This window comes from Zingiber officinale, chromosome 3A (genome assembly GCF_018446385.1).
Source record: "Zingiber officinale cultivar Zhangliang chromosome 3A, Zo_v1.1, whole genome shotgun sequence".
NCBI classification, from domain to species: domain Eukaryota; kingdom Viridiplantae; phylum Streptophyta; class Magnoliopsida; order Zingiberales; family Zingiberaceae; genus Zingiber; species Zingiber officinale.
The window spans coordinates 774,396-791,344 of NC_055990.1; the positions used below are offsets into that span (position 1 = coordinate 774,396).

The 16,949-nt window shown below is 35.2% G+C and overlaps 2 protein-coding genes across 2 annotated transcripts; both read right to left on the reverse strand.

Annotated features, from left to right (window-relative positions):
* Positions 1-1,188: 1,188 nt before the first annotated feature.
* Positions 1,189-14,067, reverse strand: LOC122050938 (beta-taxilin-like). The gene is made up of 11 exons (XM_042611816.1): positions 13,492-14,067; positions 9,737-9,777; positions 8,328-8,436; positions 6,902-6,969; positions 6,691-6,768; positions 5,976-6,040; positions 4,586-4,652; positions 4,299-4,481; positions 2,284-2,340; positions 2,095-2,190; positions 1,189-1,607 (listed from the first exon to the last, which is right to left on the reverse strand). Exons 1-11 carry the CDS (start codon positions 13,904-13,906, stop codon positions 1,449-1,451), a joined length of 1,338 nt encoding a protein of 445 aa, XP_042467750.1. The 5' UTR covers positions 13,907-14,067; the 3' UTR covers positions 1,189-1,448.
* A 927-nt stretch (positions 14,068-14,994) lies between these two features.
* Positions 14,995-16,949, reverse strand: LOC122050939 (alcohol dehydrogenase 3-like). The gene is made up of 9 exons (XM_042611817.1): positions 16,808-16,949; positions 16,596-16,732; positions 16,465-16,511; positions 15,966-16,374; positions 15,818-15,893; positions 15,679-15,740; positions 15,521-15,616; positions 15,270-15,431; positions 14,995-15,193 (listed from the first exon to the last, which is right to left on the reverse strand). Exons 1-9 carry the CDS (start codon positions 16,842-16,844, stop codon positions 15,077-15,079), a joined length of 1,143 nt encoding a protein of 380 aa, XP_042467751.1. The 5' UTR covers positions 16,845-16,949; the 3' UTR covers positions 14,995-15,076.

Here is a 16,949-nt window from a genome sequence, read left to right on the forward strand (position 1 = left end):
TTTAACGATTTGACCAAGCACTATTTTTTTACGATAAATAGACCCTGTGTGTCGTATGTGGTCGAATATGGACAGATGTCATGGGCATTAATTTGTGTGGGCGGACATTTTCATGCTTTGCTCAACCGGCAGATGCAACTTTTTTATATTTGACCACGCAAGCAAACATGGATATTTATGACTGTTCACGCTTTAAAAAAATCTGCTAAATTGTGCCGATAACGTCAACACGAAAAGAAATTAAAAAAGGAGATAAGAAGAGGAATGTTTAAGAAGAAAATTTTTATTAAAATTTAAGGGTTAATCTTTTAATATTTGTTTTAATATTTGAACATGACTTTTATATAAATCATAATCTAAATCTTAAATAAAAAAGAAATTATAATAATTAAAATTAATAAAAAAATTAGATTTTTACCTAAAAAGAAATTTTAATTCAAATAAAGACAAATCCTCTCTAGAATATACTAGAAATATTAAAATTCTTCTAAATATTTTTTAAAAAAATTATCAAAAAATAGTAAAAAAGATCCTAAAATGAGTTTAAACGTTGAAATTTTTAGATTAAAAATTTGACGATTATGATTTCACTCATAACAAATATAAATTTTCAAATTCTATATGTGTAACAACAGATAGAGCATAACCAACCCAACCCAATCAAATTCAAAGTGAATTACTAGTTAGCACCCACTAATAAATAATATATATATATATATATATATAATTAAATTTTTAAATTTGAATTATACATTGAACGAGTCAACCCAAAAGCCATTAGCTTTTTTACTTTAATTTTAAATTTCATTAATTCTTCACTTTAATTTTAAATTTTGAAATAAAAAATTTTCTACTTAATATGCCAGCCAACCCAAGTCCATCACAAACTACCCCGCCCATTTGGACCTGCAATCCACATAGACTAACCCAATTAGGACATTGATAAAATTTCAATTCAATTTAAAATTATTTACAGGGCAAACTAATCACCGAGTCCAATGCAAATTGGCTCTGAATAGAAAGGTATAATTCCAACTAATTACCTCTATTCAACACTTCAATATATGCTTGACGAGCGGCAATAGAATAAACAACCCAAATTTTAAACAAAATAATCTAAGTGTGCACGAGTGACAAATTGTGGTGTGGGCAAATGGACGAGCTAGTTTCTTCCAACAGACCTTCTAATGCCTCACAAAAGCTTGATTAATCTATTGTTTTGACTTTTAACACATGTCATATTGCATGTATCCCTCTCTTTGAAATGTACTCATAATTCTAAAACGACTTTCCTAACTTGATTACTTCGTCCATGAAAATTATATTTCCTGTAAAGGGGATACACAATCTGATCTGCTACTTTTTCTTATGTGTTTGCAGAACTCTCACATTTGCGATACAGAACGCTGGTTCATCACAATCGATAGATACCAAGTCCTGAGGGGTTGCTATGGATCTTCACTGGATGTAGATACCTGTGCGGCAACAGGATCTGAGTTAGCCTTGACCAAATTGTGTTTCCTCTCTGACTGCAGCGACCGGCATAAAGATTCAAGCTTTTCTTTTTGGGTTTTCACTTTATCCAGTTGTTTCTTCATTAATTCACGCTTTTGAAACATAAAGAAATTAAAACAATTAGCACATAATCGACAAACATAAGTAGGTAGTGAAAGGAGAACAATGACAAGTCGCGAAAAACATGCACGCAAAGATATGGACATGCATCTAGTAACAGAGTAAATTATGTTCTCATGAATTCAAACCAACAATGTTTGTCCCAATTATTTGGGATAAGCTAGATGAATCCTATTTCTCCATCAAGCTTTTTTTAAAAGTAATATCGCTACTGACATTTAAAATATTTAAATACTTGAGACGACTAAAAACACTCTTGATGAAGAAAAAATAGTTGATATGTTATCAGACACGTCTTCCACGTTATCAAAATAATTATTTAGTATGCACTTGAAACAAATTTAGCAAAAACAAACACTTGAGACAACTAAAAATCACACACGTCTTCCACGTTATCACATTGACCATCTGAAGTGCATGGATAAAACTTGAGCCGAAAGTAAGTTAAATTGACCTTACCTCCTCAATGAGCTTCACGATTGCTATATCTGACTTCTCACATTTGCCCTTCAAGAACTCATTTTCTTTCTTAAGTTCCTTTATTAATTTTGTCATCTGATCAAAGTTCAAGTTACAATCAGCAAGTTCACTTAGTTTTCTTTGATTCGGAGAGGATCACATGCAATACCAACTAGTAGTTAATCTGACCTTTTCCATCTCCAGCTTAAATGCTTCAAACACCTCATTACTTTTTGACAAAGCATCCTGCATAAAATTTCAATAGTATTAAACTATCTTGATTGAACAAAGTTTAACAAAATGAATAAACAGTTGATAATCATGAAAAAACTGAACATTTGAGTGGACAAAATACAAAAAAAGATAGACAATGGCATAGTTGGCAATGCCAGGATGGGTTAATCCAAAAATCATGATATCAATTGAACCAAGGACAGTAAATGAACCGAATGTTCATGAACAAGCCTGGTGTTCAGCTTGGTAAGAGCTTGTTTATGTTCGTTCAATATATACAAGATCAATTAAATGAACAAGCTTGAACAATTCGTTTAACTAAACGAACATACTTGAACACATATGTGTTCAGCTCGTTAATGTTCGTGAACAACTTCGTGAGCAATGTTCATCAATAAAACTCCCATCATCTTGCTAAATAAATAAACTTTCAAAATAAACAAATAAATTTGTATTATCAAGCTCAATAACTAATTAACCAAACTTAAAATATAAAAGTTTCAAACAATCAAACAAGTTTAAATTGAGAGCTCGATAACATCTAAACGAACCAAGCTCAAGTCAAGCTCAAACCAAGCTTAAGCTCAAGCTCAAGCTCATAAAAAAGAAATCAAGCCAAGCTTGAACAATAATTTTAACATATTAGTTCATTTTAGGCTCGACTCAGCTTGCCTCGGTTACTTTATCAAAAAAGTTTGAACACCACAATGCTTGGCTAGGCTTGGCTTGCTTACAGCTTCAACCAAATTGAGGGAATCAAAATCTACAAAAATTGCAATTTGATGCAGGAGGACCCAAAGATTTTTATTATTATTTTTGGTAATTTTTATTTTTTTTGGTTTTTTTGTATTTAGAGTATTTTTGGTAATTTTTGTCTTTTGTATTGAGTCCGTTTAGGGATTTTAGGATTGAGTCTATTATGAAAATTTTCCTTTCTGTTAGTACATCTTTCCTTTCTTTATGTCTTAGGATCTAGAGTATATATAAACATCTGAATATAAGTATCTGTTTAGTCATTCGAGGGACTAGCCTCTATTATATAATAAAATTTCCTTGTTAGAAAAGCTTGAGGACGATAGTTTCTCTTTATTTTCGATCTCTTTATTTTCGGCAATTTCTCTTCTTGCCTTCTCCTCAAAACTCCTTTTTTGTCAGCCCGCGGGATAATTGTTATCTTGCCTGGCATCACAATTGTAAAAACAGAAACATACACCAAATATATATCACAAGAGTTAATTGTATCCAATAGAATTGACCTTAGATAGGATGACTTAAAATGGGAATATTTGTCAAAGTAAAATTAAGAAATGAAAGCCTAGTTCTCTGCAAGCTACAGATGAAGATGGTGGAACTGGCCAAGTGCTCTCCTCATAAAACTTTTATATTGAATTTCAGTGGAGAGGAAGAGTAGAGTGGAGTTCTTCCTAGTCCAAGAATCTAAGTCGATGACGGTGATTATTAATAAGGTTTGCAGTAGTAGATATTAACAACTTGAGGTGGTTGATTGGGATACATGTTGACATCATGCTCCTTGACTTCAATAGAAAGAGATTGTAATATGATACAAGTCTTCATGTCACTCCCAGCTTTAGTGGTCATCCTAACATGTGTTGGTACGTTACAACTGTGTTGCTATTTGCTAGATTTACTAAACTCCATGCCTTCTATCTTGTGATCTTGTGTGTTTCACCGCCAAGCAATTGCACCTCTTACTGCTAGGATAATCCGTCATGTGTTTGGCCAATGCAAAAGCACTGACCAAATAGTGTGCTCTGTAAAGTTGACATTTAATGGGATTGGTCAGTTTTTTGGCAAGGTGGAATAATTCATTGGAATATTGACTGGCACAATTGGCACTTGAATCCCTGTGCCAAGTCAACTCTAGCTTTAACCTTATAATAATTGGAAAATTAATCTGTATAGAATCCAAAAATTGCCTCACAGGTAGTGCAACATAAACAGACAAAAACCTGGAACTGCTGAAACCTCTCTTCATCAGCTGCTAGTTGTAATCTTAAATTTTTCTCTGTTGTCAAAAGCTGTGAAACCTGTTCAGCATATAACTGGATCTGTGTTTGTTCCTTAGCTGACTTCTCATCCTGTTGCTGAAGTTTCAGATCAGCGAGCTGAAGTTCTAATGCCTTCTGCTGTAACTGTATGCTCATAGTTCAGTACATGAGGTAAGAGCAGTGAGCATAAAAGTCAAAAATAGCTCTATACAAACAAAGTTGCTAAGATTCTACCTTGTAGACCTTACCTTTTGACCAAAGTGTTGCTCAGACAGAGCATACTGATCAGCAAGGAGCTTTAACTTATTTCTCAGCCTAAAGAAGGAAAGAAATTCATCATTCAGGAAAACTACCACTACAAAACAAATGGAAAGGTCATCATTTGGCATGAAGGCAATAAAATGGAAAATAAGTTGAAATGAATATATAGAAACTGGATTTAACAAAAACATAAGCATTTTAAGCATACAAAAGTTGATAATGTAATTTTCATCACATAAGCATGGCGACAAGGCCATCCTTAATCAATATGTTGCCTAAGTAGTCAATTATCTGATTAACTAATACATGTGAGAGAATATATATATATATATATATATATATATATACACACACACACTTTGAAATCCAAGTCAAAGAATCAATTAGATATGTTTCAAAATATGAATAATAAGAATTGAAGTTCAAATAAAATCAAGACAAAGAGAAAGAGGACATTGGCGTGCAACAAATGGAGGATTTATTCGATCACATGGTTTGGCCTCCTAAATGTGGCACCCTTAAACCAATCTATCCAATTAATATTAAAAGGCCCACTGAATTGTGATTTCCTTATCAGATCAGATCATTTAAGGGAGAATTCTTTGTGAATGAAGAGATGTCAAAAGGTGCTTATTATTTCTTAGATGAATACTCCTACATCCATGTATACATGTTGGTTCATCAAGAATAGGCAAGAAAAGAATTGTGAATTGTTGATTCATCGCTAGAGATGGCCTAGAAGCCAGAGTTTATTATCTGAGATTTTTCTGTGGGATGAAATGAAACATTTGGTTCATATAAAAAAAGGAGAAAATTTTTCATTTCTTAGCTGTAAAGATGTGGCCATGAAAAGGGATAAAGTGGACCAAGTTTGACTTTATTCTCTATTTTGGATCTTCATTTTATGGAATAATATGCTACTGCTAAAGAATAGAAGAATTGTAATCTTAGATTAAAACACTTTTTATTCCATATTTTGAATCTTAGCTACATCGAACAGCTACTACAAAACACAAAAGAGTAGTAATCTTAGATCTAAACACTATGCATGGATGATATGAATTTCCTAAACAAATTCTTGAATAGAGAACAATCAGAGTCTACTACACTACATCAAACAATTCCTGTTAAATAATGAAAATGCACCAAGAAATAAAAAATAAGCACACCCCATGAAATGTTTTTTGCTAGCTGCCGCAATAGAACTACACAACCGAGCTTTTCAAGTTGCCCTTAAATGCATCATTTTAAAGAAAAATACAGGCATTGTAAGTGGTAGTGAGTTATGCATCTAAAAAGGAAGCCCATTATCAATTTTAATCATTACAAGATATCCTTGTTTAAATATATCTGCAGAAGAATCTTCAACAATCTTACATCTCATTTTCATTGAGCTGAGAAAGGCAATCATCCTTTTGCACCTCAAGCTTGTGGCTGATATCCTAATATAAGAGTGTTAATTAATCAATCAATCTCTTGCATGAAAATAAAAGTACAAAAATTTTATCATCTAAAAAGTGCACGGTTGTAGAAATGATCATTAGACTATAGCTACATTCTGCTAAAGAAGTATGTCTCACAATCAATCACCCAATTCTGAAGCAGCACATTCAGTAGTTATTATACAGTCCAAGTTTCAGTGTCATACTTCAAAAAAAAAAAAAAATGGCAATGCAAAAGCAAAAGAAAAGACACAGGCAGCAACAGGGACTACTGTTCATAGGATCAAAAAGTACTGTGTCTGAGATGGTCAGTTGGTTTAATGTAAGAAATCCTAAAATACACAAGGCTCAAAAGAAAAAAAAATGCTACTAGCTATGGCATTTTGCATCAGTTTCTTACTGTTGTATTAGAATTTATATTAAGTTCCTTCCACTTCGAACTGTTGTTTATGTTCAGCAGTAAGCAATTTTTTCTCGTAAGTATATTATTCCTTTAGATTTCTAGTTCTAACAAAAATTAGTTGGACTACAAGTGTTTGATAGGAGGTGACCTCAGGACTCAACTCTAAAACTAAGATAAATGACATGAGATCTAGAAAACCAAAGACCTTTGAAGATAAATTATCATAGCCATTAAATAGCATTTATACCTTAATTGCATCACTGAACTTTGTAGATAAATCTTGTCTCATGTTCTGTCCTTCAGTGGATACTCTTTGACATTCATCCTAACAAAGAAAATCATATCAGGGAAAAAGCCCAGTTACACAAATAAAACAATAGTTAAATATCTTATTCTAGATATGAAATGCACACAAATAAAACAATAGTTAAATATCTTATTCTAGATATGAAATGCACCATCAGCATTTTATTCTGACGTTGCAACTCCCTGCAAAGTGACTCAAGCCTCTCACGAACAGAGATTGCTGCAAGAAAAAAGTGATTTAACCATGAAAGAGCATAGAACAATACTTTAAGTCAATATTCCCACACTTGAGTAATACAGAATAAGGACTTCCCTCTCGAAGATGATTGAGTGTGGGCAAAACTAGTTTCATTGTCTTATCAAGCTTATAAAACATGTTTAAGCTAATTTATTCAAAAAAAAAATCCCTACTCCAGAATAAGGACTTCCCATAAGGAGATGATTAGTAACAAATAGGGCCATAAAGGAACCTAGCCAAATCATACTTGACTATTGGCAAGCTTGTTTGATTATCTTATTGAGCTTATAAAATACGTTTAAGCTAACTTATTTTTTAAAAAAATTGTCAGGCTCGAGTCAAGATTGAACCACAAAATTTTACCATTATAAACAAAAAGATTTTCATTACAATTTAGTTAAAACATCAATCAAATAAATGAAACTTATATTATCTTCTCATTTTTACCATATCAGGATAAGTTAGAAATAGAAAATGTAAAAGATGTCAATAATAATATAGATAAATATTATCATAAATAAATACATGTCTTATATATTTGTATATTTGAATAAAAATCCAAAAGAGCTGATATTTATTTTGTTTGACTTATTTTCATGTTTTTTTTTTTTTTTGAAAATTTCATGGTTTTCATATCATATCTCATTTAAAAAGGGAAAGAGCACAAATGTTTCAATCTATAAGAAGACATGTGTAAGTTTAGGAGGATAAAATGGTTATTTCTTACTTGTCTGATCACCATGTTTAGTTTCTTGTATCCGTGAATGCTACTATATTTTACTTATTTATTAGAAATGAAATGCTTATTGCTTACGTGTTTATTCACCCTGTTTAATTTCTTATACTTGTGATCAAGCAATGTATATTTTACTTGTTTATTGCTTATTTGTTTGATCATCAGGCATACATTATTATTCTGGTCACCGTGCTTGTGTAACCTATTTATTTATTGATTGTTTGAATCGATATTTGCAATTGTTAGTAGATACACTTATGTGAATTAAAATTTTGATCATCAAACTCAGTTAAAAGAGATTAGATGACAATTGAATGACAGCTTCATGCATTTGGATTTCACAAATAAAAAATTGAATACATTACAGGACCCGTTGCATATGATCCAGTGTGTCTATTTTAGAAGATTTGTTTGATAGGATAGTATGCTGCCACTCGGACTCGAACCAAGATGGTAATTCACTGATTTGGTTATCAAACAAACTGATATAAATAAGATACCAACAAAAACTATCATGAGAATGGAAGTGGAGCTTTCATAAAAACAAGGTTTTCGATTTATGGACAGCCATACTAAAGTTAAATAAATTTGTCCATTAGCTCACCTGCATCTCTTTCTGCTACAACTTTTTGATACTTCAAAGTAAATTCTAGCAGCTCTTTATCAGACTTTGTGTTACGCTTTACAGTTTTACGTTTTGTTTCACTGCTTTCCTGAAATACCACCCAACAGAAGACAGTAATTAGACCATAGGTAGTGCTAAGAATCGAAAAGCTTCAGAAGGTCAAAGAAAATTACCAAAAAAACAAAGCATCATTCTTATATCCAAATTATGTACAAGACATGTTGCAACTTATACAATCATTTAAACAATTGTAGATGCCATGTGAAAGCAAGCAATATCTGTAGATTCTGGCCTCCATCGGACATTTAGCCATTTAATCCATATAGTGGTACCAAACAAATACTAATAATCAACAAAATTTGGTGGATAAATAGTTAGAAATAGCAACTATATATTCATTTAAGATTATTGAAACAAGTGAGTGCATATTTGCAAACCGGGAAAAAAGTGCAAAAAGTAGCTAGAGAACTAAGTTTGGCGATGAGACGCTCGGAAAGTTGTGCAAAAAACAAACATAAATGGTTCATTAGACAAACTAATGTGGATCTAAGAGTACATATCATAAAAGAAATAGAGATGAATTCTAAAAACCCACAGCCATTTACTCAAAAAAAAAAACTTATTTCTAAAGGATTTCAACAGATAAATATAACTTGGAAAGAAACCAACTAGTTAAGCAGTATATAGTAGGATTGAAAATATGATAATTGTGAACCTAAAATAAGCCTTTGTGTGTCTTAAAGTAGGGAAATAACCAAAAAGTAAATGAAAGTTGAATCTTCTTATTTAAAAAAGAAAAGAAAAGTTTAGGGTGGTCCATTTGAAAACTGAATTTTTTTTCTAATTTTCAGTTTTCATTTTTTAGAAAACAAAATTGATTGCAAAAAGCATGTTTGACATGATGATGGCAACAAGCAATTTGTAATCCATTTAGAGATAGGTCATATCCATATTAACGCAACATACATCAAAATCAATTTAAGCAATTTCATCCACTCAAAGATAAACCGTATCAATGTAGCAACTGTTAGTCAAAAACAAATGTCTACTCCTATTTAAAGAAACAATTGAAAGTGAAATATAAAAGGTAGAGAATGCAATTAATCTCATTGTAACAGATGTAGCAAATAAAAAAATATTTTAACAAAAAGGAATTCAACTATTAGGCAATAAGCCAATCATAGTGAAAGACTCACAAAATCAAAGACTGAAAGAAGAAAGGAAAAGGCAGATACACCGCCTGTACAATGCAAATTATCTATGAGATCTAAACATATTGAACTCTGAATGTATGCCTATAATATTGTTGATGTAATTTTCCAAGTTATTCTAAAATCTACAAATATCATAAATTTTAAGCAAAAAGCATATCCTGGTATACATATAACCTTTAGACTTGTCGGATGCAATTCCATCTTATCCTTTGTTTCTGCAAAATCCAAGTGAAAAGTAAAGTTAATGTTATCTTCTTTGAATAGCTAGTGCAACTTCCATTGAAAAAATTAAGACAACAAATGGTAGGAAATATAAATGATAAGAAAATTCAAAAAAAAATGCTATAAAATATCATTAATGCAAATCTTGATATGCAGTGTGAAAATATTTCTCCTAAACACACTGCAACTTCTCAAAACACTTGTTTCTTTGCATAGGTAGAAAAGATCATAATGGAAGTAGGTTCAAACAAGACTTTCTTTAATGCAAATAGACTACTTTAAAATAAATTGGTGTAAAATCTAAAGTATAATTATATTATATTTCAACTCGATTTTATTTTTTTATTTTAAAACTTTTTATACATCAAGTTTTCTTTGTTTGAGTCTTATGAGACTAAAAAGTGCCTGAGCCCATTACTTACTTCATTCAAGCAATGACACAATTTCCATCTGCATATTCTCTACTCTCTCGTAAGACTACTGAATAAGACTGGTACTCAGCTCATGTGGCATCAAATGGTATTAGAGTCAACCTTGTTCTCATTGTTGCCATTCCCACTGCCAACCATAATTCTACTGTATCAATGTTGACGTTCGCACAAATCCACTTAAGATCATCTATGTGCAATATCCCTTTAAAAAAAAATTTAAAAATATAATCCATGAATTAAAATCTCGAGTTGTGTTGGTCACCGAAGTATAGGAGTGTAATCGAGCCGAGCCGAGCCGAACTCTTGAATGTTTGAGTTTGGCTCGTTTATAATCGAGCCGAGCTCAAGCTGTATTTAACGAATATATTCATGGCTCACGAGCTTATTCGAGCTTTTATCGAGCCTAAACGAGCTTAATAAATGTAAATCATAAATTTAAATATTCATTAAAAACTAAATTATATATTTAGAGAAAATTATAATAATATTATTAAATTTTATAATTTTATTCTAATAAATAAATTTAATATATTTATCTATATTTTTCATAAGTAGAGTGTAAAATCTATAAATTCAATATCAAAACTATTATTTTTTTATTTAAAAGTTGCTTAATGAGCTTAACAAACGTGTTCACGAGCTAACAAGTCGAATATTACGAAGCTTGAGCTTGGTTTGTTTATCTTAACGAGCCTCATTAAACGAGCTCAAACGAGTTTTTATCGAATCGAGCTTCGAATAGCTCGCGAGCGGTTTGGTTCATTTACACCCCTACCGAAGTAAGCATATTGTAGCTGGTGGACATTATTCCAATCTTGCAGTTGTTGATCTATCCTCCAAAATGGCCCACTTTATTCTCTTCACTAAACCCACCAATCCCTTAGTGCGCCAAGCTATTCTTCCAAAATAGCTAATTTACATCGAGTCTACCTTACACTATGGTTTCAAACAGAATTCAGTTTTGTTAATTTTTATAGGAAACGTTAGTGCCTCATACATTGCCAAGCTATTCTTCCAAAATAGCTAAATTACATCGAGTCTACCTTACACTATGGTTTCAAACAAAATTAAGCTTTGTTAATTTTTATAGAAAACGGTGTGGAAAAAATTTACCACAAGACTAAGTTCACCCTAAATTCTCAAACTAAAGTCACGAATATTTCTTTCGGTAATCTTCCTAAATGCTCAGTTGGACAATTTATAATTTGCCTATGATCATTATATCAACTAGAACACTTAAAATAAACTGTGCATACTTGTGCTTGGCTATGCTCCTTGCACTTCCATTGACTTGTCACTTGAGTATGTTTCCACCTAACTATAGTATATCTGAGTAAGTTCCTTTGGCAACGTATTCATGAATTGCAAAAGAAAGGCAGAGAAAATTTGCCTGAATAATGATCACATCATTATTCTTAAGGATCAAGAATCTCATAATGATGCCCTCAAGGCAAGGGTGCAGCGGATGGCGCCTTCTCAATTTCCTAGACATTTAAGGATCGAGTCCCTTCAACGAATTAACGGATGAATTTTCCTTAATGGGTTGTTGACCTAAGAATGTTGGGTTGATGGATTGTCCGCTGCAAGCGCTTTCTGATTTATCCTAGTAGCCGATGGAAAATTTCCGTAGGGTCGGGCTTGTCACCCCATAATTAGTCAGCATAAACTGGATACCTAATGCCAACTAAATAATAAAAAAAATCTCATATTGATGATGAGTCATGTTATGCATTTACTCAAAGAGATTCCTGAAAGTCCATTAAAAAACTTCATGTCTAAGTCGGTAGTCCTTTTTCCCATCACCCAAATACTGAGAATCAATGCAAAGAGGTTTGATTTACCTGTTGATATGAATATTAGTTTCATTCTCAACATGAAATATTTAACTACTTACCACGATTTTTTTAGAATACTTAAAAAAGGCAGTCTTGTGCACGAAGCTCCCACCAATGTGAGTCCTAGGGAATGGTCTATTGTACACCGTCTTTTTCCGTGATTTAAATATGTAAGCACCAGGTCATATGGCAGCAACTTACCGTTGCACCAAGGATCACCTTCATTTTTGAGCATACTTGAAAATTAAAATTCCTATTGGAAATGACCAGCCCAAAGCTCTAACTCTCCCAACCACAATGACAGTAGAGACCCTTTTTAGTGAGCATCTAATATTGCTGGTCATTGCAACAAGTTCTCATTAAATGAGACAAGATCAGATTTTGAAATAAAATCAAGGAGCTTCATGATTTTGCACTAGATCTTTCACATTGATATCTCTCAAGCCAATCTCTGGAGTGAAGTCCTTTTCAATCGAGGAAGAAAGTTGGAGACTAACCTAATCTTTATAAACAAATTAAGAACTTATTCTAAGCATGAAAAATGAGCACAGAAAAGACCTAGAGCATTCAATGGTTGAATGGAAAACTAAAAATTTGGCATGAGATTTGAGTTCTAAAGATTGGAAAGGAACTGTCAATTTTTATGGAGATTTGTGAAAAAGTATTATGTAGGTAAACTAAATGGTTTAGCAAATTTCTAAGATTCTTTAATGTTCTCGAGTTTAATGTTCTCGAGTTCTACGCAGCTGATGTTCTATTTCTGTAGGAACAAATTCAAGGTCTAAAATGTATGCTCCATTTATCTTTTCAATATATCCTTATCTTTATAAAAGGATAGTTTAAGGCATTATAAGATGATCAACATGTGGAAGATGTTGAGCAAGGTCTACATATTTTGTCTGTTGACTTGATGATGAGCAACATGTGAGATGAAATGCAGTAGGAGATGCACAAAAGCTCCCCTTAAACTATAAGATGATCAATTTGAATTTGATCTGTATACTCTAACTTCCAAAAGTAAGTTGTTATGGAGGTCAGTGCATCATCGTTAAATGCTATGCTGTGATAATCATAGGAGCTTCCCTTCTGTGGCCTTCTTATTACTTGATTTCAGCTTGCAAACTAATACCAAACAGCAACTTACAGGCTCAAATTAACACAAGCTTGCATTTGTTATGCGTTCCATGTGTTCAAGCTCAAGCCTTTTAAAGATCAACTTTCCCCTACATGATGTCTACTGGCAAGATTCACTAAAGCTCATCCTCATTCGTCACATTCCAGTGGAATTTTTGAAGTGGAAATGTTCCATCTGACAAATCAGCATCATCTACTCACAACATGATTTACCTGTAATGTTTATGGAATCCTAGGAAGGTAATAATAGTATAAAACTAAAATAGAATAAATAATACGGTGAAAAAGGGATGTTTTTTTTCCCCACCTGTTTCCGAACTCTTGCTGTCTCTTTGGCTGTTTCCTTCAATTGCCGCACCTAACAAAACCTCATTCTTCGGTATGCTTGACTCGGATGCCTCATTATCGGATTTTGTCTCCGAAATCCCGTCTCTGCCCTCCGAATTAGGACAATCTCCGACGCTGTCCCTTTTCGCCGAAAGGCCCGTAGATGCGATCAGTTTCTCCGAACCATTCACCAGGAGACCCGGAGACACGGCTTCCTCACCTGACCCGGAGGGCGGAAGATACGGGTCGACGAACTGTTCGTCCGGTGGCTGGCGATCGACGAAGGACTCTTTGTAGTCGGGAGTCGGCGGCGAAGAGAGGTCCGCTGAAATCTCAACGAAGCCGTCGGGCAAGGAATCAGCTTCCGGGAGGCGATTCGCCGGAGAAACCTCCATCTGTTGCAGAACACCAAAGAAGAGTGAAGACCGACAAACTGCAGCGAAATGGAGGAGGAGAAGATCGGAGGAAGGTCGACTGGTCGAGGGGCTCGGCGTTTAAGAGGCAGGAACTCCCGGACTACTTTTTATGATTTAAGGGATTAGCCACTAGTATTTGTAATTTGATCGAGATGCCCGGAGATCCTATTTTTTATGATTTAAGGGATTAACCATTCGTATTTGTAATTTGATGGAGGTGCTTGTCGAAGACCGTCCGGAGGACATCCTCGCTCGGCCCATTAACCTAGTCATTTATCCATCATCGGAGGTCTTCGGGTGACATCCGACCGTCCGTTCAGAATAAAAATTATAATAGGGTGAGGACGATGAACCCAAGAAAGAATTGCAAATTGTAACCAAATGAATCACGATCGTAATCCGACCATAAATACGAATGACACATTCCTTGCCACTCGTACTTGTAATTTGATCGAGATGCTCGTCGAAGACCGTCCGGAGGACATCCTCGCTCGGCCCATTAACCTAGTCATTTATCTATCATCGGAGGTCTTCGGGTGACATCCGACCGTCCGTTCAGAATAAAAATTATAATAGGGTGAGGACGATGAACCCAAGAAGGAATTGCAAATTGTAACCAAATGAATCACGATCGTAATTCCACCGTAAATACGAATGACACATTCCTTGTATAAAAAAAAAAATCCAAGACATATGTGCTCGGCTTTTAATACGAGAACAAATCCTCTGGTCCGCAATTTGCGAACCAGAGGATGGTCCATTATTGTAGACCCTTGATTTAGATGAATCCTACCAATTTAAAGATGGACTTCATCCAAATCAATCATCCTCGTAGAGTGGATCATCCTCTGATCTATAAATTACGGATTAGAGGATCCTACTCATTTAATATCTCACGCGGGATGGACTATTACAATTATTATAATGATTAAATATTTGGGAAAAAAAATAGTTCAAATTTATTTATTTTAAAATAAGGAAAATTTATAAGTTAGAACAAAGAAAATACTGCGAAATTAAGTCAGATATTAAATTATTATTTTATAGAACTACTGAAATGGCTTCTATGCCTCAATCAAGACACTCTTATTATCAATCAGATAGAAAACATTATTTTTATTTGAAAACATTCAAACTGGGACTCCGACTCTAGTCATCCATCTTAATGATGCAGCGGAGGCCTTCCCCTTTCAGCATCAAGTCGAAAGCCTTGTTGATGTCGGAGAAGGGCACCGTGTGCGTTATGAATTTCTCCAACTCCAATTCCTGCAAGCCCATCCAACAGACGATGAAACAGAGCGATCAGTAGCGTGTTTATTTATAGGCTCATTGATTCGTTCACCTTGTTCAAGTATTTCTCGACGACGCCCGGGATGTCGGTGCGAGGCTTGTAGTTGCCGTAGAACGTCCCTTTCAGAGTCCTTTCGTTGAGGAAGTTCATCGGATGCGTCTTGAACTCGTCGTCTTTGTTCGGCACCCCGACGAGCACGGCCACGCCCCAGCCCTGCATAGTTCAATTTTTTTATGCTTAATTTCTCCGAGATGTCGGAGGAAAGCGCGCGCAAGATCGAAGCGCAAGAAGAAGAAGAATACATCGTGAACGCATTCGAACGCCGAGATCATGGCTTTCACGTTGCCGGTGCACTCGATGCTCCGGTCGACTCCCCCGTTAGTCATTTCAGCAATCACCTGATGGACGTCGCGAATTAAACGATAAGCGATCATCGCAACTACACGATTCAGAAACTGACCTCTTGAACTGGTTTCTTGTGATCCGCCGGATTCACAAACTCAGTCACACCGAACTTTTTAGCTGTCAAAGAAAAAAAAATCAAAGATCGATTTAGTAATATGCGTGTGAAATATAATGGCAAAGGTAAATAATCTCACCTAGCTCAAATCTACTAGCATTGAGATCGACACCGATTATCCTTGATGCTCCCGAAGCCTTTGCCCCTTCAGCAGCCTATAAATTGTGTGAATTTTATTCGTGGAAGTAAATTCGAATGTGAGATAATAGGAAGAAGAAGACACTGACTGCAAGTCCCACAGCTCCGAGGCCGAAGACAGCGACTGATGAACCCTTCGGAGGCTTTGCCACATTGACACAAGCACCGTAACCTGTCGATATGCCACAGCTGACGACACAAGCTTTATCGAGCGGCGCGGAGGGGTTAATTTTGGCGACGCAGCCGACGTGAACGACGGTGTACTGGCTGAAAGTGGAGGTTCCGAGGAAATGGTAGATCGGCTTCCCGTCTTTGGAGAATCTTGCTTGGCCATCACCTATCATGACGCCTCTGTCAGGATTTATCCTGAGGAGATCGCACATGTTGCTGTCGGGGGACTTGCAGTGAGCACATTGTCTGCATTCCCCGGTGAAGACGGGGAGGACATGGTCGCCCGGAGCGAGGTCAGTCACGCCTTCTCCCACACTCTCCACGATTCTACAGGGATGAAACAGAGCCAGCCGCCAATCAGTGAATGGGATCTGTATGGAATTGCAAGAGAGAAATTAAGCAAGCGTGCGTGCGTACCCTCCTGCCTCGTGCCCGAAGATGCGAGGGAATAGAGGAGTCTGACCCTGCAAGACAAATGTCCGCAAACATCAATCTACAGATTTGTTAATGGGCTGCAATGTGTGTATATATTTATACTTGTTCTGTACCTTGGCTTCCCAGAAGTAGACATCGGTGTGGCAGAGAGAGGTGTAGTGGATCTTGAGGCGAACCTCTTGCGCCTGAGGAGGAGCCACCTCCACCTCCTCGATCACCAACGGCTTCCCGGCTTCCCATGCGACCGCAGCTGAGCACACAGCGAGATTTACAAGTGTAGGAGTTCAAGAATAGTGAATCGAATCTAGCGGGAGAAAGGAGAAACCTTTGCATTTGATGACCTGGCCGACTGTGCTCGACATCTTTTACTCGAACAAACTTCTTCTTCTTCTTCTGCTTCTTCTTCTTTAGTTGTTTCTGTTTGGTGATCTGATGAAGCTGGTAGGCATTTTATAGAGGAGAGGAGA

Coding starts and splice junctions, on each gene's coding strand:
- LOC122050938 (XM_042611816.1), bottom strand. CDS start 13,906: ATGGAGGTTTCTCCGGCGAATCGCCTCCCGGAAGCTGATTCCTTGCCC. Junction 9,778..13,491: donor CAGCAAGAGTTCGGAAACAG/GTGGGGAAAAAA, acceptor TGGATTTTGCAG/AAACAAAGGATAAGATGGAA. Junction 2,341..4,298: donor AGAGGTTTCAGCAGTTCCAG/GTTTTTGTCTGT, acceptor AATTTTATGCAG/GATGCTTTGTCAAAAAGTAA.
- LOC122050939 (XM_042611817.1), bottom strand. CDS start 16,844: ATGTCGAGCACAGTCGGCCAGGTCATCAAATGCAAAG. Junction 15,894..15,965: donor TCGGAGCTGTGGGACTTGCA/GTCAGTGTCTTC, acceptor CACAATTTATAG/GCTGCTGAAGGGGCAAAGGC. Junction 15,432..15,520: donor CGTTCGAATGCGTTCACGAT/GTATTCTTCTTC, acceptor TGAACTATGCAG/GGCTGGGGCGTGGCCGTGCT.